A 25935-nucleotide genomic window follows, 5' to 3' on the forward strand; every position below is an offset into this window, starting at 1 on the left:
AAGGAGATTCATTACCATCAGCAGTTCAAAAAGAGAGAGGGGAATGGCCATGGAAGGAGTCATTCACAACAAGCCATGTTTTCCTAGGTCAGGGTATTTAAAACAAAGCAAAACAAAAAACGAAGAACTGCTGTATTGAGGAAGCTTTGCAGAGCCCTTTAAAGAAGTCCCCCTAAATCAGAGTTGTTTTATGACTACCCTTTGTAGAGATTACCAATTTCTAATATATAGATACTTTCTTTACAAATATTGCTAATTGCTTTGGGGAGGTTTTTATGACAAACATCAGAATAAAAATAAGAGTGATATCATATCACTGTATAACATATGGCTAATAATGAACAAATATTATAAAATATCCAATAAAGTCTAAAATAATCAGCCTGTGGTACAAATAAAACTTTTTAAAAGTTAACTGAATATATTATTTTGTGGACTTTTACATATGATCTGTATAATTCAGAAGTTGGGATAGAGGTCATCTAAAAGTGATTTGTAAATTTAAAACATACCAATGGATCAAAATAAGCATGTCCTTTATCTAGGGGTTAATTTAATTTTGACATTATGAGAAATAGGATGCGTACATTCAACATTGTAGAATTTCATAAAAGATATGACACTCAATAATTGATACTTTATGAAATGTTTAATAATAATTGTTTTTGTTCATTGCATTCCAAGTGATTGATGTTATAAAAGTAAAATAGCCGTCATACAACATGACATTAATGAATTCAGTATTTTTTTCTTTGAGAAGAATCTGGTAAATGATTGGCAAAGTGAATGTAACCAATTTCAAGCAAATTTAGATCAAAGTTAAATTAATTCATCTATATTTATATCTTACACAAGAATACTGTAAGTCTTATTATATACCTATACCAGGATATCCATTGTTTATGCATTCATCAAAACAATATAGTTACATATGAATTAAACATCTATGTTGCCAAGTGGGGCTGATGTTCATTTCCCTTTGATAGATTTAAGGAATCAAATGATTCCTAAGATATGACCTGGGGAGGCTGTGCCATCTCTTAGTCTTGTCCAACAAGCTCAAGCATGTGGTGAGTGACAAAGGTGTTTGGAAGTTGCCATGACTTTTGTTACATTTTTGTTGTTGTCAAATGTTTATAGAAACATTCCTAGAATTACACAATTTATCATCCTGTGCTAATGTTCATCCAATGCCCACCAAAAGCTCTTCAGAGAAGACAATAACTTTAAATTCATAATAATTGAAATCTGAAACTGATGGGCTTTAGTTTGAGGTGACATCTGTAATAATGAAGAATGGAATTTTGTTGAATACTGATTACATCAATTAGAGAAATCCTTTCTCCATCTAGAAATAAATAGAAATTATCTGTATTTTTCAGAGCATTTTTTCAAAATCCCAAAGTGTAGATGTTTTTAATATTAATAGATAATTACCCAACATTACTGAGAGCATTATTTTATAGCCAGCATGCTGTACTTTTTATTTCTTTTTTTTATTAATTAAGTCCTTTTTACTAATCAGTAGGAATCCACTAGATTTAAAGTCAAAAGACTCAAATTCTATTCCTTCTACTTTGCTGGTATAGTCTGTAACTTTGAGTAAATTTCTTGTTTATTTTTGGCCCTCTCTGTGCATTTAGGCATTTCCCCTCTGTCATCAAGCAATATTTTTGTGTTTAAGAGGGCTTTTCATGTTAAAATAATATATATATTTTTCCAAATATAAAAGCAGTTTATAGTCATTGTACAAACTCTGGAAAATTAACAATGTACAGAGAAGAAAATACAAATAAGCCATAACATTCTACCCATTGTAAACTGTCTTTGCATAGGTATTTTTAAAATTTTTCTCAATGTGTATGTGTCTATCATTTATTTATTTATTTATTTATTTTTACAAAATTGGGATTGTACTTGATACATCCTTTTGTATCATTTTATATCTTACCAATTTCTGTCATCATGTCTTATACTGGAGGTAGATTTCCCATGAATCTGGTAAAGTTTATGTTTCAAGACCCTTCATTTGAATAGACCCTATCCAAAGTCCTATGCCTTATTTTGTATTTGTAATTTTGTATTATATTTGTTTAAAAAAGAGTTTTCTAAATTTATAAGCTTCAATTCTCATATTATCTATAGAGTCTGTAGATTCTGAAGCCATACTGCCTAGGTTTGTAATCCCATCTACACACCTGTTAGCTATGTACCTTGTAAGTTACTTAAATTTTCTGTGCTTCTGTTTCTCCAAATGTAAAATTCAGATGATAATAATAACTATCTCATAGGGTTGCTGACAAGATTAAATTAGTTAGCACATGAGAAGCCCTTTGAACAGTAGCTCACTCATAGTGCTTAGTAAGAGTTAACTTTTAAATGTTCTTTAAAAATAATTATAAATGTCACATAATATTTTACAGTGTGGATTAGTCATTCCTTGGGGATTTTTAATTTTTCTCTCCTTTTTGCTAAAATAAATAAAGGAGGAATATCTTTACACACATAGTTTTGACCTTACTTTGCATTTGAACCATCTTCTTTTATTAGAGGTATCCTGTGTTTCACTTTTTCTTTAAAAAAAAAAAAAACAAAGACAAGTAGTAGATATCAAAAAAGTTAACATTCTTCTTTTGAAAAATGTAGATAGTTAAAAACAACTCAAAACTGAAGGTGGGGTATAGCAAAATATGTGAATATATTATTATTTGATTTATTTTTTAAAACTTATACTTTGTACTGACTTTTGCTTTCATTTAAACATCTGTTAAGCAAAGTAAAAAAGTCCTTTTTATTCCAGGACTTTTCACATGTTTTTGGTATTGCAGGTTTTTGATGGGCCAGAAAGGTTACCACTTAATAAGTTAGTGTTAAATTAAGATATAACATTTTCACAAAAACTGTTATATTTAATTATGCTTTTGCAACTCAGCATTTCCCAATACACAACTCTTCCTCCTCTTGTCCATGTTATGTGCTTAAATGATGCCCTGATTAGATTTTTGGAATCATTCCATTTCCCTTTGTCACGAATTAATTTGGATATTATCAGACCTTCTTCCTCCCTCTTCCCATACTGTACCCCTCCTTCCCTCACCATGGGATAAGCCCCCTGTAATCAATGAAGGCAGAGGGTGACTGGGGAGGGGGTGTTAAGTGGTGGAAAAGGAAAAAGAGATGGAATACAAAGGAAAAGAGACTATCACACTCTTATCCCCCAGGACCACTGCCAGTGCTCTTCATGTACTCTTGACACTGACCAATGCTTGGCTGCCTTCCCAAGACCAGAACACTAATTTTCTACTGCAAGAAAAGAGAGAAGGGAAAGTAAGTGAAGGGAAGGAGAAAATAGGGTCTTTCCTGATGTATAATATGGCTTCTCCCTCCATCATTATTACTCCTTTCCCTGCCCATTTCATCATCAATCATGCATTGACCTAAAATGAAAGTATTAGAGAACATAGAAGGGCTGCAGTGATTTTCAGTCGTGGCTATACTTTGGGATCACTTGCAGAGCTTGAAGATATATCAATACCTGGATCTCACTCTGATGGATTATAATTTAGTCTGGAATGCAGCCTGGGCATCAAGATTTGTTTTAAGTGATTTTAATGGGCAGCCAAGAGGGAAAAAGAAGTAAATTTCATTTGGCTCTTCTTCCTTTCTCTCCCTAAAAGCCTACATAATCTCTTGTTCCAGTAGCCCCAGGTCCTTATCATTGACTTTTCACCTACAGACTACCTTTTGCCCCACTTCCCAGAGTTCACCCTTGGTGGTTTGATATTGGAGAGGTGTGTTCTACCCTCTGGCCCAGTGAGTAGTTGGGTGAAGAAGTCAGGGGAGCTGGACAAAGAACTGGATTTGTAAAGAGAGAAATATACTATGAAGAGAGCATATACCCCATGCTGTGGGTAATGTCATCAGAAAAAAATGGAAGCAGGGTGTTGGGCAAGGCCTAGAGAACACTGTCCATAGGCCAAAGCTAAGGAGCTGCGCAATGATAAAGGTGAACTCAGAAAACATCCCCGATTTCAATTTCATATGCATTGCTTAGGGTGAGATACAAATACCGTCTGCAGTCTCAAAACACTTGTTTGCTTTTGGCAGCAACCGTCAGCAACTTTCAAACTTAATTCATGACTCCCAGCATTAATAGTTTATCTATACCACCTTGTGAACATAAATGGCCTAATCAGTCTTTCTTACTTTAAAAGAGATCTTTGGGAGAAATAACCTACCAAGAAATAAAACATTTATCAATCTAATGTGTAAAGGATCACTAAGTATAGGAAAAATTTCACCTTGTGAAATGTGAATTCAAATCAACAATTTCCATAAACTGCTCTATTGCTTCAAATCTCCCTATATTGGCCAATTACAGAGTGCTGCTTCCAGGTAACTTTTCTTTTTGCAGCTGAATTACACACCTGATTCTGAAAAATCTCCTGGCTTTGGGTCTCTTCAGCTGACTTTACCTTAATGGTATTGAATTAAAGGACTTTGTTGCAAGATATTGGTTATTTTTAACAAATACTCATGATTGTAAACTGATGACTTTTCATTAAAAATTTCTTCATGGAAAAGTCTAGTCAACTTGATTAGATACCTTGGAAGAATATAGAATGGTGATGTCCAGTTGAGCTGAATAATGTGTTTAAAAATGCATTTACTGTATCCTAAGTTTTGGGGCATTTTTTTCCCCTGACTTATTGGTTAGAAGTATTTCCCCAGAACTCTTACGTTTCTACTTATTTAGATCTAGTTTATAAGAATTTCCAACATACAATGGGAGTAATGTAATGAGAATAACCTTTGGATTAATATAGCAAACAACTTTTGACTTCTGTATTGTAACATTTTAAACAACTGATATATTTATTATTTTCTGAAAATAATTCTCCTAGATTTATTATGAGCATTTTATTTTGTTGTAGGGCCTTGTACGATGTTAAAAGATTGTTTAAATTTTTATTTTCGTTAATTATCATGAAAAGAAATTTGAAAAAATTGTATTATTTTTTTAACCTTAACCTAGTATCAGAGGAGAGTGTTATTTTTTCTTTTCCTTTTTCCTTTTTATACTGTCTATTTTACATTCCAGGTTTATTGTAAGAGTTTCTCCTCATGAAAATCTCCAGGGACTCATTAAACCACAATCTTAGAAAAATTTAGGGTGTCTACTTTAAAATCACTAAAGTCACCTAAATCCTCTAAATCATTTAAGTGATTTAAGAATTTACTTTTGGATTTTAGTTACCTCGCAGGGGGATATAAAGAGATGAACAGGCTGCAGGGCTGTCAGAGCAAATTTTAACATATAAGATAAAATAATGGAGGAAAGAACTTTTCTTCTACTACTAAGAGATAACAGACTAATAATTAAATTGCCTTCCTACTTACAAGAATTCAAAAGCATAATACATTCTGTTTGATTAATTTATCTTAAAACATTTCACTTAGGATGTTGACCCTTTATGCCAGGGATTGGCAAAATTTTTTGGTAAAGGGCTGGATATTAAATATTTGGAGCATTTTGTTCCCATATTCTTTGCCATTGTTGGTTTATATTTTGCTTGTTTGAATTTATTCAAATGTTTACATGTATTTGTTGATAATATATACATGTTATTATGAAACAATATCTACAATATATGTGTGTAAATATATGTTATAAAATGGGACATATGTAAAGTCAAATATTTTTAGCATCCTTTTGCATACCAGTCACTGTTCTGTGCACTGTAGGTATAATCACAGGTTCGGTCACTGATTTTCTTCTAGTGGAAACCACTCCTTTGAGGAAGATATACCAACCCTAGAGATTTGCATGTGCTCTCCAGTTTCAGTTATCTACATTAGCTAATTAGTATTAGTGGAAAAATAACCACACATGAAAATTATTTTTAAAAGATAATTTAGATTAGATTTTAGAATGCACTTTGCAATTTATATTTAAGTATGGTTTTACCCAGTGTCCCAGGAGTTTATTATACTTCTCATTAATTATTCAAATCACAGTGTGAAAATTGGACTTCGTGTAAACTACAAAGCTGCCCTGCTGTCCTATTGTCTCTTAGAACTCACCCTGTCAGCAGTGATTTGGAGTTCTGGGTCGTGCGCCAGTTTAGTGGTCTAGGGCAACTTGCTTAACATTTCTGGGCCTCAATTTCCTCATCTGCAGTTTGATTATAATAATCCCTCAAACAGGAAATCTGTAGATTACTACTGTTAACTCACTTTGAAATTATATAGGCTTCTATTAATTCCTGGGATGAACTGACTGACTAAATCATAATGCTTATTATAGCATAATAAACATAATCTATGAAAACATACACATGCACACACACACACACAGAGCAAGAGAAAGTATGAATTAAGAGATAAAGAAGGGGCAAATCAAATGAAGTTTTGCTTACAGCAACTTCGTCTCAGTAATTACAGATTCTGATTTCTCCCTTGTTGAATCAACTGTTATTTTGAAAATCATTTTATTTAATTTCAACCCCATAATTTTTAAAAATGCCTACTGAGGGTCTGTTTCTTACACAAAAACGCAACTGATGTTTAAGAAAAACTACAAAGATGATATAGTAGGATATCTATTCGAAATAGTTCTCCTCTTTCCCTGACATAATTATTTAACCTGAATAATGATGAAATAAAACATGGCATTGTCTTGCTCACTGAAAACAACAAAGTTCCAAACTGAGTTTATTTGACTAGCTATTGGATGGAAGGAAGCTTCAGTGCAGTGTAGGAGACAAGGTGGTTTAAGAGTTAACTCATGTGAGCCATTGTCTAAATGAAGTGCACGAGTGAATGTGAATGCAGGCAGCTTGGTGAGATCGTGGGCCGTGGGCTTAAGGCCCAGCAGGCCCAGCAGCAGGAGAGGCAGCAGTGAAACCAGGCAAAGCATGGCTCAGAACAGGCAGAGATGTCCAGAGAGGAAGCGATGGTCTGGTAGAGCCATCTTGACAACCACCATACTTTTTTTTTTTTTTTTGCGGTATGCGGGCCTCTCACTGTTGTGGCCTCCCCCATTGCGGAGCACAGGCTCTGGACGTGCAGGCCCAGCGGCCATGGCTCACGGGCCCAGCCACTCCGTGGCATGTGGGATCTTCCTGGACCGGGGCACGAACCCGTGTCCCCTGCATCGGCAGGTGGACTCTCAACCACTGCGCCACCAGGGAAGCCCGACAACCACCATACTTTTGAGCAGAGGCCACAGGGCATTGTACATGTAGATGCACATGACCATGGAGCATGGGAGGATATGAATGTTTATATATTTATAAATACATGAGTTTGGAGGATGACAATAGGGCACATCAGTTATGTCTGCTCTAAGATGTGGTTGTAGCATCTCTCTCCCACAGTTATTACTGTCTAAGAGGAGCCCGGTCCACGTGGAGTCAGGATGTATTTCACTGGGTGTTCATGGTCACCATCTATTTGTTCGTTCACTAGTCACCACTTCTTAAAGCCCTACCCTGTGATAGGCACCTTACATGGAAATGGTGGTATTGGTCACCAGCAGTCTTACCTGTGAATAGGATGTGTGTTTCAGCTCCTTTCACTTAAAGCACACACAGCTCCTCAAGTTCATCTTGTAAATAAATTGTGAGGCTGATGAGGTCTAGAAATGTGCTGGCTTTTTCTTGGAATGTTTTCATAGCCTATTTCTGGGCTTCTGGAATTTATCAGTAGAAGGGTGGTGCTCAGTGGGTAGGGTGAGTGTGATTTTGTCCCCCTGGGGGACATTTGATAATGTCTGCAGACAATTTTGTCATCACTACTGGAGAAAGGATGGGCCAATAGCATGTAGTAGGTGGAAGCCAGGGATGCTACTTATTATCTTACAGTGCACAGGACAGACACCCAACAAAGACTGTCCAGCCCAGGGAATTCCGGGTGGTCCAGTGGTTAGGACTCCGTGATTTCACTGTGAGGGCCCGAGTTCAATCTCTGGTTGGGGAACTAAGATCCCACAAGCCACATGGTGAGGCAAACAAAATAATAATAAATTTTTAAAAATTCTTTTAATTTTAAAAATTAAAAAAAAAAGATTGTCCAAGGAATAAATACGCAGATGTAGAGAATGGACTTGAGGACACGGGGAGGAGGAAGGGTAAGCTGGGACAAAGTGAGAGAGTGGCATGGGCATATATACACTACCAAACGTAAAATCGATAGCTAGTGGGAAGCAGCCGCATAGCATAGGGAGATCAGCTCGGTGCTTTGTGACCACCTAGAGGGGTGAGATAGGGAGGGTGGGAGGGAGGGAGATACAAGAGGGAGGAGATATGGGGATATATGTATATGTATAGCTGATTCACTTTGTTATACAGCAGAAACTAACACACCGTTGTAAAGCAATTATACTCCAATAAAGATGTTTAAAAAAATAAGATAAAATAAAGTAAAATAAAATAATAAAAAAAAAGATTGTCCAGCTCAAAATGTCCACAGTGCTGAGGCAGAGACCCCTGATGTAGAAGACTGGCATCCAGCTGTCCATTCCACATAAGCCATGACCTGCCAAGGGTGACATTGCATGTGACAAGGACTCCCTGAGCAGCACCAATCTCCTTATAGAGTCTCAGCGTCTGGGGAGTGGGGAGAAGTGGGTCATTTAGGGACCATGTGTAAGTCTACCGGAGAAGAGAGTAAATGGCGCTGGGGTTCTTCTTCCTCCTTATCCCAACATTTCCCTGCTGGTCACATCAGGTTATGATGTAGGCAAGGAGACTTTGAAAGGAGAAGTCATCTCAGAAGATAGATATACTTGAAAGCTGACAGGTGTGTGCGGAGGGAAGGACTCTCCTAGTCACTTAACCTTGAAAAGGGCCTGGGTCGGGGGCAGGGTGGTAGCTTTCCTGTGTCTATGAAACATAGTCCTTCTAGGATACCAGCTTTCTAAATCATTTACCCTCCATGACAGCAACTTGAGGTTTTTCCTTAGCCAAAGCTTGGGTTCTGGGCTGGCTGAACTGATTTAGCATGCTTTTGTGGAGAGGAGTGCAGACATAAAGAGATTACAAGGGTAACACACTCAACACAAATATGTGGGTTTAGGGAAGCAAACTGAATATACCTGCTTCCCCTAGTGAGACAGATGCTGTCTGTGATCATGCATAGCTACAGTCTCCAACGACACCAGTGACCAAAGCTTTTCGCTCACTGGCTTCTGGGATGATGTGGATTTACACCACCATCTGAAACACTCATTTTAAATGACCTTTCAATGAGAAGTGTTTTGGAGAGCATGAGAATAGAATAGGAAGATGCTACAATTTCTAGGTAAATGCTAAACAGTGCTTGATCCAGTTGCCATGCCCAATCCCCCTTCGATAATATTAACTAGATAACACTTCCAGCTTAAATGGGCCAAGCTTTTGCTGTTTTGTGCGGACTGCAGGTTCCTTGAGGGCCCTTAGTCTGCCTTTCTCTTCGTGCTTGCACCTCCCCTTGGTCCTGTGTGCACTTTACATTTTGATGCATTCATTTGGAGGCTTTATTTGAAGCCTTTCTCAGATACCCTTAGGGCACCTTTTGGCTCCTAGGAGTTGATTTTTGCCCCTTAAGAGGCCTCTCCAAGCGATCAGTGGCATGCATAGACTTTCTTTTTGCTTTTGGAACAGTGGTGGTTTTTATCTACAAGATTATTCTCCCACTTGGTGCAATCTGCCCCGCAGCAAACAGATGTTCACATCCAGATCTCCCCTGTAGATGAATAAAATCCCCCCAGAGGCTACTGCTGGCTGGAGGAAATTATTTTGTGCATCTATAAAGCATAACTGAGCCCTAAGCAACCACCTTTGATGTATATTTTGTGATTGGGGAAGGAAAATTTTTTTAAAAATATCTTCATCTGCCAAACTCTTACAGATGAGAATTTTTGTTGACTGAAGCCTTCATCCACTGTGAGCTTTGAACTCTCCCATTAAGCAAAGGGTTAGATTGAGGTTTTTATTTTTTCATTATATGGCTCTTCAATTTTATTCTCTATGCTGTTTGGGCATAATACTTTCTCAGCAAAATGGGTGTGATAACTGTCTTCCAAATCCCCATCTTGTTTGGTTTGCTGAGACAGTTTTCATCCAAGCATAAAATACTTTGTTCAAAGAGTCACCGTTCAAAAGGTGGAAGTTTAAGTCTGTGGGCATGCTAAAAATGAAATGAGAATACTTATTTTTTGGAGGACATTAGTTTTGCCTCACTACCTCGGAACCCCATCTTTCATAAGATCTAAGATCAGTGTACTTTAGGGTACCAACATTTTTCGTAATTGCCTAATGCATTAACATCCTTCAATACCAAGTATTAACTTTGACTGTGAGATCACTAAACCATATAATGATTTTGAACACGGAATAATAACTTGACTTTTGAGGACCACTGAAGCTAAGAGCAAACTTTTGAGACAATGACATACCCTTAAACACAAATTTAATCCTGGAATCTAATAAAATGTTTCTTGAGCCATATTTATGGAAATCTATAACTTAGTTTCTATATTCAATTATGATACCAATTTAGGCATAAAGACACAAACCACAAAGCACAGTGAGTGGGCAATCAGATTTTAACTATTCAGCTACAAAATGGTCATAAGCCTAATATTTAATTTTCCCCGTGTCAGAAGAGGAAAAGTCTAGGAATGTTACCTTCTGTAAAAGAAAAAACAAAATTTTCCTCCCTACAGAGAAGGATTTATACCTGAAACCTTTGGAGAACAATGAGAACCAGAAGATTTTTCTTTTTTTTTTTTTTTTCTCTTGCAAATCCAGAGCACACTACTGATTACTGACTATTCATTGCTGAAGGCAGTACTCTGTATTCAGTAAATTAAGCTTTTATTTCAGAGTCCAACAAAATAATTGACCTCAAAAAGAAGATAAATGAATAGGCTATCCTGAGCTCGTGATGAAAATCTATTTTCCATTCTCATTATATTAGTATTTTTCAATTCGGTGATTTTTCCATTCTTTCATAGTTTCTTTCACAATTATAACACCTTTCACTCTGCTCTTATATGAACAAGGCCAAGCTATTTTCATCCTTGGTTTCAAGACTGAAAGGTTTTACTATGCTATTTTTATACTTTGTTATTAATATTAATAATTTAATATAGTTTCCATTTTAGGATAATATAAGTTACAAGTAAATTTCTGGAAAACTTCTGAAATGTTTCTTATTTCATAAAATCATAAATAACGTAGACCTATAGCATATATAAATATTTTGATTACATAGACATATAGTATATATAAGTATTTTGATTAATTAATCCTTTGACAGTTTTGAACATGTTTGCCCTAAGTGATTTTCCTTAATGAATCCTCGAAGATTAGGGAGGTTTAAAACTATTTAGCCTGATTTTTACATTTGGGAAAAATTAAAATAAGAACTATTTGGTGCCTTGAACAAGATTACACAGGGGTAATAAGCCATGACTTTCAGATAATCCCTCGGTTTTTGCTACCACTGTAGCAACATAATATCTGTATTTAAGGGAAAAAAATGTATTCTTTCGTAGTAAGAGGATAAACGTTGAACAGAGTCCTTTTTAAGATTTAGTGTATTGGTTTTATTTGAAAACAAATACAAAATAATCACCATTATAGGCACCATTTTATCAAGACAGTGATTCAATGCTGTATTATTTGGAATTGAAGTAGCTAAATCAAGTGCTTCTTCAGGCACCTTCTGATAAAGACAAAATTAGGTGTAGCTTCCATAGAATTCATAGAGAGAGTCATTGCCTTTTCTCTTCTGCATCTCAGGAAAAGAATCACGCAAGCCCCCAGAAAAAAAGAAGAGGTTTTTATTTGATTCCTACTGGGATTCCTTGAGGTATCCAGGACTTGCTTTTTCCCCCGCTTTAACTGAGAGGGGCCATAGCTTCTGGGAATAAGAGGGAACTGTAGGAGGTAAAGCAGAATTACTCAGTTGTTGGTAACTTGGATTTGCAGACTCAGAAGAATGATCTTTCCATAGCCTTTTTCCCAGCCCCAGTCACATTCTCTGAATGGGATAAAACTTAAGCCTGCTCTACCCAGGCTCATTTGTGCAAATGGGTAAGTATCATACACATATGCACTGTGTCTTGAGGGAGACTAATATAAGGACCTACCAGTACCCAGGGATGTTGTTTTTGCCATCCTATTTTTGCCTACTACTACTCCCAGAAACACTCAAGTGCTACTGCAGGATGGAAGAGGTCATTTGTTGGTAGACTCTTTTTCATTTAGAACCTCTTAACCAGAAAGCCCAAATGCCTATATTTTATTCAAGTGCTATAAAATGATAGTGATAGCATATGATGATAATGCCTGGTACTTCATAACCTTCTCATGCATTATGGCAGCCTAAATTATGTTTATGATAGCCTTGGCATTAAGTGCATTTAATTGCATTATGAATCTCTAAACACTGATAATTGATTGCTATATATAGCAACTACAGAGTCCAAATGTTACATTAATTTGAATATCCCATTTATGAACTTTTCCAAATAAAAGCAATTTAATTGAATTTGGTGGTAGAACAGATTTGTAAATAGACTGGAGCAAATGTTTTTATCACTTATACATTTATTATTATATTAATGACAATACTTAGCCACATATTCTGATTTGAGTTAATATGAAACCATAGGATTTTCTAAAGTTAACAATAAATGGAAATATAATTGAACCTTTTTGGAGGAGTATTAAATGGTAAATTCCTAATGTTAATGGATGTTCTTTCAGAAAGAATCCCATGATCTGTTTTCTTTGACTCAGAGAAGATCATAGATGTAGGTCAAATCTCATTTAAAATATTATCAGTTCATTGATACCTTAATCACAGGATATATTTTTTTCTGTGAAAATAACCATTAGAAGCAGTTGTTTTTAAGGTAAGTAGATGTCTTGGACTTCCTAGATCTTGCTAATTTATGACTGCTTTCTTGTTTTATCTGCAGAATTTTTCCGAGAGCTTCTGGAAAATGCAGAGAAGTCACTAAATGATATGTTTGTACGGACTTATGGCATGCTGTACATGCAGAATTCGGAAGTGTTCCAGGACCTCTTCACAGAGCTAAAAAGATACTACACTGGGGGCAATGTGAATCTGGAGGAGATGCTCAATGACTTCTGGGCTCGGCTCCTGGAACGAATGTTTCAGCTGATCAACCCACAGTATCACTTCAGCGAGGACTACCTGGAGTGCGTGAGCAAATACACAGACCAGCTGAAGCCATTCGGAGATGTTCCCCGGAAGCTGAAAATTCAGGTTACTCGCGCCTTCATTGCTGCTCGGACATTTGTCCAGGGGCTGACCGTGGGCAGAGAAGTTGCAAATCGAGTTTCCAAGGTAATTGAAAATCTACTGTCTTTCTAATTGGCCTTTCTCATTTATTTTTGTTTGTTTGTTTGTTTTTAAAACCAACGTTTAAAAAAGAAATTCAAGGTAAAAGTTCTCACTTACAGTGGTTCTTGCTCTTAGAGATATCAGCTAAATGTTAAAGCTTAATTCTTTGTGTGAGAGAAGCCAGGATTTCAAGCCATTGCATGTGGTTTGAAACATAATGTCAATATTTATCAGCAATTCAGCAGAGAAGCTTTTATCAGAAAATGCGCGAAAACAGGTGTCTTGTAACCATAACCACCTGGCATTTCTGATCAGTTTTAAGGATGATAAGTACTCATGAAATGGTCCATCCGGAGGTTATAATCCTCTAGGAAGTCCCAAGGAGACAGTCTTATGGCGCTGGCAAGTGGAGACAAGTTGTTTCTCCAAACACCAGCACCTGGCATTTCTTCTTCTTCATCACCCTTGTCAAAGTGGCCGAATTCCTTACCAGTAAAAGAAGAGCTGACACCTGTAGAACTGGATTAGGGAGGACTAATGAATACGAAGTGTAGAATCTGGCAGAGAATTCTTTTTGTTATCTATTATCTTTGCAATTCAATGCCGTGTATTGCGTTGGGCTTATGAGAAAGATAAATCACTAACACACGTCTGTGCCATTCCTTGAGGATGTCTCTAAACCTTTACTGCAAGGGTTTTTTTTTTTTTTTCCACTGCTGTTTTTAAAACATTGAGTGTTTCCTGTGTAGAGGATATATGCCTTCGTTTAAATTCTTCCTTGACATTCAACTTCTCTTATGAGATGAGCTTGCCCATTTATGAGGGCAGTCCAACAAATAAACTGAAAGATGGTTACTTTAAGAGGTAAAGTTAAAACAATAGATAAGAGAAGTCTGGTATTATGTCACCCCAAGAAGGTCATGTTTGTACAAAGATTATTGCTAAATATTACTTTCTTACTGCAGGGTCGTGCCAAAGAGCCACATATTTTTTATAACTATTAGTACCATCCTAGCATGTTTCTTTTTTCCCCACTTTAATCTCCTCAATATTTACATCTTGATATCAAGATGTATATACCCTTAAAAATGTTTCTCTATGACTCTGTTTGTAAAATTCATAGCAATCCATTTTTTTAATTATCAATTCTTAAAACGTTTACTTGAGCATATGGAAAGATTATTTGGAAGAACGCTCTGATGAGGATAAACACAAGAGATTTAATAATATAAAGGGCCTATAACTTTGATGTTAAAAACAAATTTTATTGAAAATCAACAACATTCTAGATACCAAAGGAAATAGAACCCCAAAAGTGGATTAATAAGGGGTTGGCCAGGTGGAGTAATAAGAGGAAATATGATTATCTGGGAAAGTCTGTGAAATATAGATAGATATAAGAAATAAATTATATATTCCATATATTCTTGAGAGATAGATTTTGTTTTAAAAAAAAGTTTAGTCACAGTGACTTCAAATTGAAATCTTTGCTTTTATTGAAGAATGAGAAATGTGAGGTAAGAAATTCGAGGCATGGATTAATATATGCAATATTCCTGACTGTTTATTTAGAGTCTGCCTGAGTGTGAATAATGATTAGGTACATATATTTTGGTCTGGGGAGGTCTCAGTGAGGTAAGAGAATATTTTCTATCAAAGCATCTAAAAAGCCAGAGGAGAGGTTGCTGCTGACTGCCTGACTGTCTCTCCTGTTTCTCAGAGGATGGCATTAACAACAGCCTGGAAATGGCACCTCCCCTTTGTCATTTCCTGACTGTCTTATTCTGAGGTCTTTGTGTGCCAAAATCTAATGTGTCCACCTTCATGGTAAAGGTTGATATCATGGACCAACCATCAGTAGAGTATGACCTTTAGTTGTTTTCCAGATGTGAGGAGAGATATACTCAGCAGCCCTGAGATCTTTCTTCCCTTGATTTCTTCATGACCAACATTCATTTGCAGAACAGCTGCGGTGGGTTTGCAATGTAGTTTGTGGTCATGTAACTATGAATGTTTACTGTCCTATGCAGATATTAGCTTTTCTGACCTGAGTTTCATTAGCCCTAACCTACTCAAATCATAAATCCCATGCTGACATCTGGTCACTGCCTTCTAGTGGGTGGATGGATGGATGGATGGTTGGATGGATGGATGGAGAGAGAGAGAGAGAGAGATGGATGTGGATATATAGCCTTGGTTTAAAAGAAGCTAAGCAATTTTTTCTCAAATAATTTATGGCTCAGGGATTTAAGTATTTTATCAGTGAACTTTCTCACCTAATGATTACCAGATGTTCTGTAGCTGACTAAATCAGATACAGATCTGCTAGTACCATTTGGGTGCTTATGATGATGACTTACAGCACCCAAACCATTCTCTGTGATAAGAATAAAATATTACAAGACTAACTATATTAAGAGGAGAAGCAAGAATTGTGTTTGACGTTTAGCCCTTCATATATCAGAAGTTTCCCTGTTGTCTGTTAACTGAGTGAGTTAGAGTTTGTGAAATGATTGCAGAAGAGTTAAGGAATTCAAGGCAAAATTCCCAAATAGCGATCCACAAACTACCTTATCTCCTGCACCTTGGCTTGGGGGATATTTTTTTCCTTCAGTTTCTCTCTTCTGTTACAGTGGCTTCTTAAATCTAGGAAGGCGTCATTAATAGCTTCTAATTAACTGTTTTGATGGGAAAATTTAGCTCGTTGGCAAAACACAGCAGTTTGACACAGATGTTTTGACACAGCGTTTGGGGAATTTCCTTACCAGAAAAATGGAGGACTCATTTGTCAATGTCAACATAACTATTTTTAAAACTTACACTTGCCATCTCAGTTACGAACATTGTCTTTTTCCAGGCTTTGGATGGAGCAAGTTAATTTTAAATAGCTATTTGAAAATACCAGTGCTATTGAATACATGCATATCTTAAAACTGCAACTTTACCCTTGGACATACTGTTTCACATGTGTACAAATATATGTGTAGGATTCATAGCAGCCTTTTTACAATAACATAAAAAGTAGAAATATCACAAATGTCCCATCTGCATAAATGGTGATCTCTTCACACCATGAAATCCTATGGAGCGTTGAAACTAAGTGAACTCTAGCCACAGGTATGGATGAATCAATTGCAGACATCTCATTTTGAGATAAAATAAATAAATAAAATCACCAAAGAATATATACCATTTATATAAAGTTTAAACATGTAAAACTAAGCAATACATCATTTAGGAATTAAAATACAATATATGTGATAAAACTCTGAAGAAAACTTTAAAATGATAAACACAAACATCAGATGGTAATTACCTCTAAGGATTAGGTTTTTGGAGGTATTGTAAAGGAGGGATGCTCAGAGGTTTCCACAGTTATCAATAACGTACTGTTTCTTAAGCTCTGTGCTGTGTGTGTGTGCACAGGTTTAAGATTTTTTTAATGAAAGAGATTAAAATGGGAGAGACTTCACCATTGTTCATCTATGATTCTTTCCATCTCTGTAGATATGATCAAGTCCCTGAGCTAGCCTCAGTGGTTTATCAGACTTACTGCTGTTTGTGGATTTGACCATTCACTTTCCATGTTCCATCCTGTGCTAAATGATACCAAGTAGGCATGGGAGACAAAGCTCTAAAATGAACATAAAAGCACATTTTGATTATATAATGGTCTTGAGAGAAAGGATCCAGGCTATCTTCTTTAGCATGGTCCCTTTTTTAAAGCACCGCCTTTATCCCCCTATATACACCCATTCGTGAATGGGAACTTGGGTGCCAGCAGTCCCTCTGAGGCTTGCCTAGCACTGTGAAGAACAGAAAGAAGGCTGAGTAGAGGTAGTAACAGTTGTCTGCTTAGACTGAGCTTCCCTGTTTCATCATGAAGGCAAGTGACTTTAGTGTCTTCACTGGTCTATCTTGATTCCATTTAAACAAAGAAGACATGACTTTCATATCTTTTTGCTTTAATAAAAGTGACTTCTATGAGGAAAATCTGTAAATTGTGTCAGTAGCAACCACTTCAACTATGAAAATCATTTCATGGATTCATTGCAGACAAATTAGGTAGGTAATGGAATTGGAATCCATAGGACTTGGACTATTGCCAAATACTGTCATTTATCTCTATCTATGTATCTATCTATCTGTCTATCTAACTATTTTCTGTCTATTTTCTTATCTAAATTATTTCTGCCTTGTGGGTCGTGACTTTGAAAAGAATGTCTGGCTTTAGTAAGACCAGAATATTTTTATCAACAGTCACCTGCCTATGTCTGCTACCCATAATAGTATCTTTGCATGGAGAGCCTCTTAACTGGTCCATCCAGCTGAGTAAACAGTCTTGCATTAACAATGTGTGCCTAGAAAGCAATAAGCAGAGAGCCAATTTTCAATAAATGTAATTGATAGATTATGAGGCTGAAAAAATTTATCATCAAATTTGATGAAATGAAGCCTATGAAATACATCCACTCAGAACACTCTCTGATCAAAATGGAAAACCATTCTGAAGAATTTGCCATGGATATAGTTTACAAGGGAAATGGTATTCTATTTAGATGTTTGCTTCTGAGATAGAATTTAAGATACAAAATAAGACCACCTGTTGTACCCATCACCTGAACGATTTGTTTTGCTCCTTCTGTGGTGATCTTTTTTTTTTTTTTTTTTTTGTGGTGATCTTTTGATTGGAGTTAATTTTTTTAGAGTCATCCAGAAATGAGAAAGACCATGAAGAGGCCTTAGGTGAATGAAAGCTTTTTTTATTTCTTTTGTGGTCAGTGTATTCTCTTCTGTAATTGATGATTATCCAGTGTAGGTTAGTTCACTAACATACAATGTTAGGAAGAATAGGTAAACCTTTTGAAATTATCAATAATACTTCTATGTTTACAGCTTTTAAGTCAGCATAAATAATATATGCTTGCTGTTTTATGATGATGATGTGGGCATTATATTTAGAAAGCACTTTGCTGTTATTCAATAAATAATATCATGATAAAAAATAGTAACAAAATAACATTAGTACAAGAGGCCAAAACAACAAAAATAGCTTAGTAATATAATTCATTGGAAACGTATGAATTTGGTCCAGGTGCTGTGATAAGCACTGGAAATCACAAGAGTGTGAGGAAGTCCAGGTTTCAGAGGAAGAAAAGAGTGTCTACCCTGAAGAGTAGCATACGGTGTTCTAAAGAGGACTCCAGGGAACTAAGAGATGAGGTCCCATTTTGATGAAAACAATTTGGTTACTTTGATTAAAACAATGAATGAAATCTTTCTTACTAATTTTAAGTTCTCTTGAAGAATGCCTAGCTTTGGTGTTTAATTTTGGAAAATGGTTAAGAGAGTGAAAATTGAGGAGAATGAAGCCATTTATTTCCAGTGCATTAAAAGCTATTTGTGGGCCTCCCTGGTGGCGCAGTGGTTAAGAGTCCGCCTGCCGATGCAGGGGATACGGGTTCGTGCCCCGGTCTGGGAGGATCCCATATGCCGCGGAGCGGCTGGGCCCGTGAGCCATGGCCGCTGGGCCTGCGCATCCGGAGCCTGTGCTCCGCAACGGGAGAGGCCACAACAGTGAGAGGCCCGCATACCACAAAAAGAAAAAAAAAAAAAAAAAAAAAAAAAAGCTATTTGTGTATCTTTTCTTTTTAGTCTTTTTGTAACTTGTGTCTGTTTCTAATAACCTATGCCTGTTAGGCTATTTTATTTAAAATTATACTATCTTTTGGAATTCCATTAAAATGAGTACATTTCTCCCCATTGAATCTAGGTTTGAAGTTTTATTCATAATGAAAGGAGAACGTAAGGGGTATGTCAATGTAACATAGCTGGCACAAGTTTGGGAACCACAGTTATGAACATACCTAACAGGTGTAATCTTTCTCTCCTCTACAGTCCAAGATGGGTGGTTAGAATAGCTCAACAGTCATTTGATCCAAATGTGAATTCTTGTAAAAGTGGAGCCATTGTGGCAATTTAGCTCATGCCTCATCAATAAGCATTAGTTCCGTGTGTTTTATACGTCAAGGACTGTTGATAAGTTCTTAAGATACAAACACTAAGCAAGTTAAAGTACTTTCAAGTACTAATTGGGAGAGAGACAGAAACAAATAATGTCAGTATCTAATGTGAGCATTCTGCAATAGATGTTTTGGGAACAGAGGGGAGAGGCACCTACTTAACCTTGGAGTGCAGGGAAACTTTCAGGGATGTAGATGCTGAATGACATGTTGAAGGATGCCTGGGCATTGGGACAGATGACGAGGGCACCTGGCATCGGGGAGGGTGCTTCAGACAGAGGCAACAACTCAGCAGAAGCACAGTGTGAAACCACAGATGTGTGCAGGGAGCTGCAAGCGTGTGGTATTCCTGAGGCATGAAGTGCAAGACAGTGAACAGGCAGAGATAAGACTGGAAAACCTAAAGGAACCCTTGAATAAAAACTGCCTATTTCACTAATGATTTTGTGCTTGTCTATTTTGCCTACATAATTAAAAAGTAACCTTTCTTTTTTTTATTGAAGTATAGTCAATTTGCAATGTTGTGTTAGTTTCAAGTGTACAGCAAAGTGATTCAGTTATACATACATGCATATATATTCTTTTTCAGATTCTTTCCATTATAGCTTATTACGATATTAAGTAAAGTTTCCTGTACTATACAGTAGGTCTCTGTTGTTTACCTATTTTATATATAGGAGTGTGCATATGTTAATGCCAAACTCCTAATTTATCACCCCCCCACTATCCCCTTTGGTAACCATGTTTGTTTTCTATGTCTGTGAGTCTATTTCTGTTTTGTAAATAAGTTAATTTTTATCATTTTTTTAGATTCTACATATAAGTAATACCATATGATGTCTGTCTTTCTTTGCTTAAAAGCATTCCACTATGTTTGAGAGGCAAATGTGCTGAGTACCTGCTATTCGCTTGGCATTGTTCTGTAAGAAACAGGAAATAACAATGAACAGCATTGTCCTTGAGGAAACCACAGTCTATCCAAAAGAGATAGAGGTGTAAAAGTTTCAGTGCGGCACAAAGGATCAGGATGAAGATAGAGGTGTGGGTAAAATGCTATGTGAATCAAGAGAAATGCGTGCTTCCCTTTGCCTTGGGAAATTGGAAAAGGCACCTTAGAGTAGGTTATAGTCAGACTTGGACTTACAGAATGAATAGGGTCTTACAGAAGAAGAAAAGATCTAGGGCTTTCATGCCAGGGACCCAGCCGGTTCAAAGGCATGAGCCACGGAAGGTCCTGTTTTTGTGGAGATGAGGCCAGGAGGTAGATCTGGATCGTATTATTTGAGCTTTATATTTCAAGCTAAGGAATTTGAAGGACACTGCATAGGCCAAGAGGTGATAGCTAAGATTTTTCAAAAGACAAATATGTGGTCAGATTTTTACTTGTGAAAGATCGTGCATGGAGATGATAAACTGGAGAGGGGGAAACTGATGGTGGGTGCAGGGATGGAAACCATTGTAATTGCCCAGGTGAGCGGTGATGAGACCTGAGTCCAAGCAGGTGGAGCGGAGTGGAGCATGCATCTGGAGAAACAAAGGAACAAACAGGCAGGGTATAAATATGGTGTGTCTTCTCAGATTGTTTCCCCAGCATCAAGCACATTTCCTGGCACACTGCTTGTTCCCATTTAGTAACAGTTGTCTGCCTGCTGACTGGTTTGAGAAGCACCAACACAGAAATGTTTGTTGGCAAAGGACAGTAATATTTAGCTGGAGAAAATAGAGAAGGGATCAGATGAAACATCAGGGAGTATAAATATTTAAAGAGGATACAATAAAGGAAGACAAATGACCCAAAGCATATTGTCCTGAAAGTAGAGGGAGAGAGGCACTCAAGAAATAGGTTAATCAACAGCATCAAATGTCATAGATAGTCAAATGGGAGGGGCAGAGAAAATAGACCTATGATTTGGCCGTAAGGATGCTACTAACTTTAGCAAGTGCAGCTTGACTAGAGTGGTTTTAATTGGTTGAGACGTTAACTCTTCTGCCCCTCTACTTTCTAGAACAGGCTGAACAAAGCATGGTCCATGGACTGGAGCCCATCCATGAGCAGACTGTTATGGTTCTGCAACAAGTACAAAAATTGAAGGCATTTAAAAAAATCTTGATAGTAATTTCATGTTGCCCCAACATCCAAGACCCCACCAGTTGACTCTTCTTAAATGTTGTTGAACTTGCACGGTGTGTCTCCCTTGTGTGAGGTGCATCTTGGTTATGCTCTTGAGGATTAGATATCAGGTCGTGACATCCTAGGAAAAATCAAACAGCTAGCCAAAGCCTGTCCAGATCCTTTGAGCCTCAAACAGATAGTTTGTACTATTCCAGAACAGTGCTAAGGATAGGAAAATAGTGAACATATATTGATTGCTTCTGTTGGTGTGTTTGAGCTTTTTCCTTCTGTATTCAGCCTCCCTTTACCCCTCTTTGTGCCTCCCTGCCCTAACTTTCTTCCCCTGGGGTGCGGTCTCTACGTTTCCAACCATGATGGGCTCTCATAAATCCACTTTGATTGGCATGTCTGCTGTTTGCCTGTGCCCTGCAAGTACAAGAATTCCTCTGGGGCCACGGAAGACGTGGGTGACAAGCAGACGTCTTCGTTACTAATAGGGAACATCCACGGGTGAAATGTACCAATTAAGGTACAACACAAATAAAAAAGGACCAAGATTAAAACTCTAGTGCTGTAACTCAAAGAATGCTGCTTCTAAAATGGCTTCATAAAGAAAAACGGACCTAACAGTTTATCCCAATGTCAGTGCTGACTCTGTTCTTGGATAATTATCTCTGAATGCATGTATGCTTTTTCTACCAGAAGGTTCTGTGAAACAAGGTTTGAACAATAGTCTTGCTGTCATTACTTTCACATGCAAAAGCACGTTCAGAGTGCTGACAGGAGATATTGCAGACTGTGTGATATCATAGCTGAACTTGAAGGTTTGGAGGATTTTTCTTTTATTGTCCCATCTTCAGAGATTCAATGTTACAAAGACATTCCCTGAGGCAATATCAGGCACTGAGGAGGTTTATGAGCCAAGATACAAATCAAAAATAATTTTAATAAAGCTTGACAGATATATTGCATTAATAGTGCTGACAGGGAGGAGCAGGACTTATGTAGAGAGTATGACATGTTGGGTTTTTTTTTTAATTGAGGTAATAGGTCATACTGATATTTGACTGTAAGAAAGACTGGGGGTACGTTATTACATACCATAGATTGTCTCCATTGTTATCTTCTTGATGACAAGCAAGGGTTATTCCCCTTCATGTGTATGCCTTATACCTCTCCGTCTTGATGAGTGATAGTGCAGACACAATGGATCAATCCCAGACACCTAGAAAATAGTCTTCATCCCAATATTGAAACTCTACATTTTCCTGTACCTAAATTGGATAACCAAGAGTGAAAATGGACAGTTTAGAGTGTCAGTAATAGGATAATTGTGGCTTTGACCTTTAGAGGTGAGTAAAACTGTAGATGCCCCAAGTTAACGTGAGCTGACACTTAAGTGGCTGGCATAAACAGATTTTTAGAAATTCATTTTCATCCTTGCAGGAATATGCTGCATGTCAAAAGTGCCACTGTCATATTTAATACTCAGCAGATAGCAAGATTTTATATGGAAATGTAATCCTCTTCAGTTCATAATGTCTTAAGAAGTCAGGAAGGCAAACTATCCTGTGTTCATTTTGTAGAGGATTTCGGCAATCAAAGAAGGTCATCCATTCAACATTTTAAACTTTCATAAATATAGTCATTATGGAAACATTATTATTCTGCATATCATTCTCATAGTAGGTATAAATATGAGTTTCTCCATAAAGAAATATGTCCGTTTATAAAGAATGGGTGTTAAAACGTTCCTCGTTTGCTCTTAGCTTTCTAAAAACACATTCTCTTGCTAAATATACTTCTAAAGGCAAGGCAACATTTATTTCACTGTTTTTCAATGAAAGTGGGCTACATTTAGTCAGAAATATAGGATTTGATACTGCTTTAAAAATTAGTAGAAACCAAGCTCTCTGCGGAAGTCCTTTCCTCTTAGAGTTCTGTTGCTCAAGTTAAAGACTGGGCCAAAGAGAATCCAACTGTGCTTGCAATAAAGTGTTTTATTGAAAAGACGAACCTTATGGTATCCTGCAGCATTTGTAGGCAGAAGATAACTGTATAAAATATTTATGTCAGTATTTCCATAAGGAATGAGAAATATCTATTTTGGAGTGGAGAAAAAAAAAAGTACCCTGGCATTTTGGCTGGGATAGCAGATAGAATACAGATTGAAAGTCTCTCTTATTTCTCTTCTTTTTTTAAAGTGTGAACATGATAGGGTTTTCTGTAGAAAGTCTGATACACCAATTGTTTAATAAATGATAAAGCCTTTGACTCTCAGCTATCCAGGGTCTCCCTCCTGATCAATTTATAGTTCATCACTTGTTTTGTGATTATGAGAAAAAGGGAATTGGGGAAATGAGATAATCTTGTAAATCACTCAAGCCAAATGAGCATTTTTGTCCCTTCAAATCACCAAGACGGTTCAAATAAAACTGTCACTCTAGCTTAAATCACCTGGATATTTACTTTTTGTTGGTGGTCAGAAAAATAGTATTTTCACATGTTTTTTTCTGACTATAAAATCAATATGTGCTCATCCAAAAAGAAAATAAATAAATAAAATGTGGAGAGTGCAGAAGAATACAAAGACGAAAGCAAAATAATCCTAAATTCCCACTACCGAGAGATAACCAGTGTCAAAAGTTTGCATTTCTAGTGTTTTTGTAGCTCTAATATACTTTTATCTTATGTATTGCTAAATCATGGGGGATACTTAATACTGGATCCTACTTTTTTCACTTTAAAATAAGTTATTTTCCCACCTCAATAACATTTCTATTAAAAAAATCTTACTTTTAAAGATTTATTTTACAATCTAAAGGATTTGCTTGCTGCCGGTATATCTGGGCATCTATCACAGTAGTCATTCCCTGGACATTCTTTCTAAGAGAAGGAAACAACTGTAGTTTACATGTGTGCACACGTGGGTGTTTAACTCACTCTGCACTCTCAATGCCAGCCTACTTGGGAGTTTTGCGACTCCCTTATCACTATTGAAATTTCTTGGTTGATTTATACATACTCCAGACAGTTACAAGAATTAGAAGCAATTTTTTTGAGGGAACAAAAGTGTAGACATAAGGTAGAGGTAGGAAAGAGGCTGATAGAAAAACGTTTATTAGAACTCCCTGACTAATACTTCCCATTGGGCCAAAAGTCACCATCGAAGGCAGACTGCAAACTGGCTCACAGACAGGTTCATCTGGGCACACCTTTTTTTATTTTTACTTTTTTTTGCCATGCTGTGCAGTTTATGGGCTCTTAGTTCCCCAACCAGGGATTGAACCAGGGCCCTCAGCAGTGAAAGCACAGAGTCCTAACCACTGGACCGCCAGGAAATTCTCGGCACAACTTCTTTAAGAGTTTGAATGTTTTAAAACAGGGAAGATTGACGTAAATTGCAGATTCCTGCAATTTCTGAAGATATGACCAACCTGGGCCTGTGTTCTGCATGGCAAAATCAGCTGGCGCTAAAGAATATTTACACGGAATTTGTTGTAGCTGGGGAATCCGTGTTGTGGTCTGACTTGGGTCTGGTCACTCCTGTGGTTAGGTTGGCCTGATTCTGAAGTCAGCATGGGCTACCATCTATCACAATGTTTGGCCCTTTTTCTGACAACAGAGAAATGTTTCTCTGTACCTATGTCGTTTTTTTTCTGTTTTTTTGTTTTGTCTTGTTTTTATAAATTTATTTATTTATTTTTGGCTGTGTTGGGTATTCACTGTTGCGTGCGGGCTTTTTCTAGTTGTGGCGAGCAGGGGCTACTCTTGGTTGCGGTGCACAGGCTTCTCATTGCGGTGGCTTCTCTTGTTGCGGAGCATGGGCTCTAGGCACGTGGGCTTCAGTAGTTGTGGTGCGCAGGCTCAGTAGTTGTGGCTCGCGGGCTCTAGAGCACAGGCCCAGTAGTTGTGGCTCATGGGCTTTGTTGCTCCACAGCATGTGGTATCTTCCTGGACCAGGGCTCGGACCCGTGTCCCCTGCATTGGCAGGTGGATTCTCAACCACTGCGCCACCAGGGAAGCCCTGTACCTATGTCTTTACTGAAAGCAAAATAAGTGAAAGATGGATAGGGTCTTGTTTCAGAAAAAAATAGTAGGAAGCTTATTTTATTTTTTTGGAAGTATAAAATATTCTAACTAATATTCAACTAGTAACTGTGATTCAAAAATACAGTCAATTAACTTCACCCATGGTTATTGACTCTGTAGCATTTGAATTTGCAAACCTTCTTCTAAGCTTTCTATTAGCCATCACTATGAGCTAAACTTAATTCTTTAATCAAATAAAAGCAAACCAGCCACTAAAAAAACCCCTGCTATTCCTGATGTTGGGAATCAGAAAAGAATCCTCTCCTTTAAAGTCTTCAAGAACGTTCTTATCGTATACACAGCTAGAAGTTTACTCCTGCTGAAATGGATCTTAGCAAGCACAGG

At 37.1% G+C, this 25935-nt stretch overlaps 1 protein-coding gene across 1 annotated transcript in view; it reads left to right on the forward strand.

Moving 5' to 3' along the window:
- The window catches only part of GPC6 (glypican 6), a 1080358-nt gene that overhangs the window by 526685 nt on the left and 527738 nt on the right, over positions 1 to 25935 (forward strand). Inside the window, exon 3 of the mRNA XM_060080058.1 lies at positions 12974 to 13365. Within this exon, the coding sequence (XP_059936041.1) occupies positions 12974 to 13365 (392 nt within the window). The remainder of the gene's footprint in view (positions 1 to 12973; positions 13366 to 25935) is intronic.

Source organism: Mesoplodon densirostris, chromosome 17 (assembly GCF_025265405.1).
Source record: "Mesoplodon densirostris isolate mMesDen1 chromosome 17, mMesDen1 primary haplotype, whole genome shotgun sequence".
Taxonomy (NCBI): domain Eukaryota; kingdom Metazoa; phylum Chordata; class Mammalia; order Artiodactyla; family Ziphiidae; genus Mesoplodon; species Mesoplodon densirostris.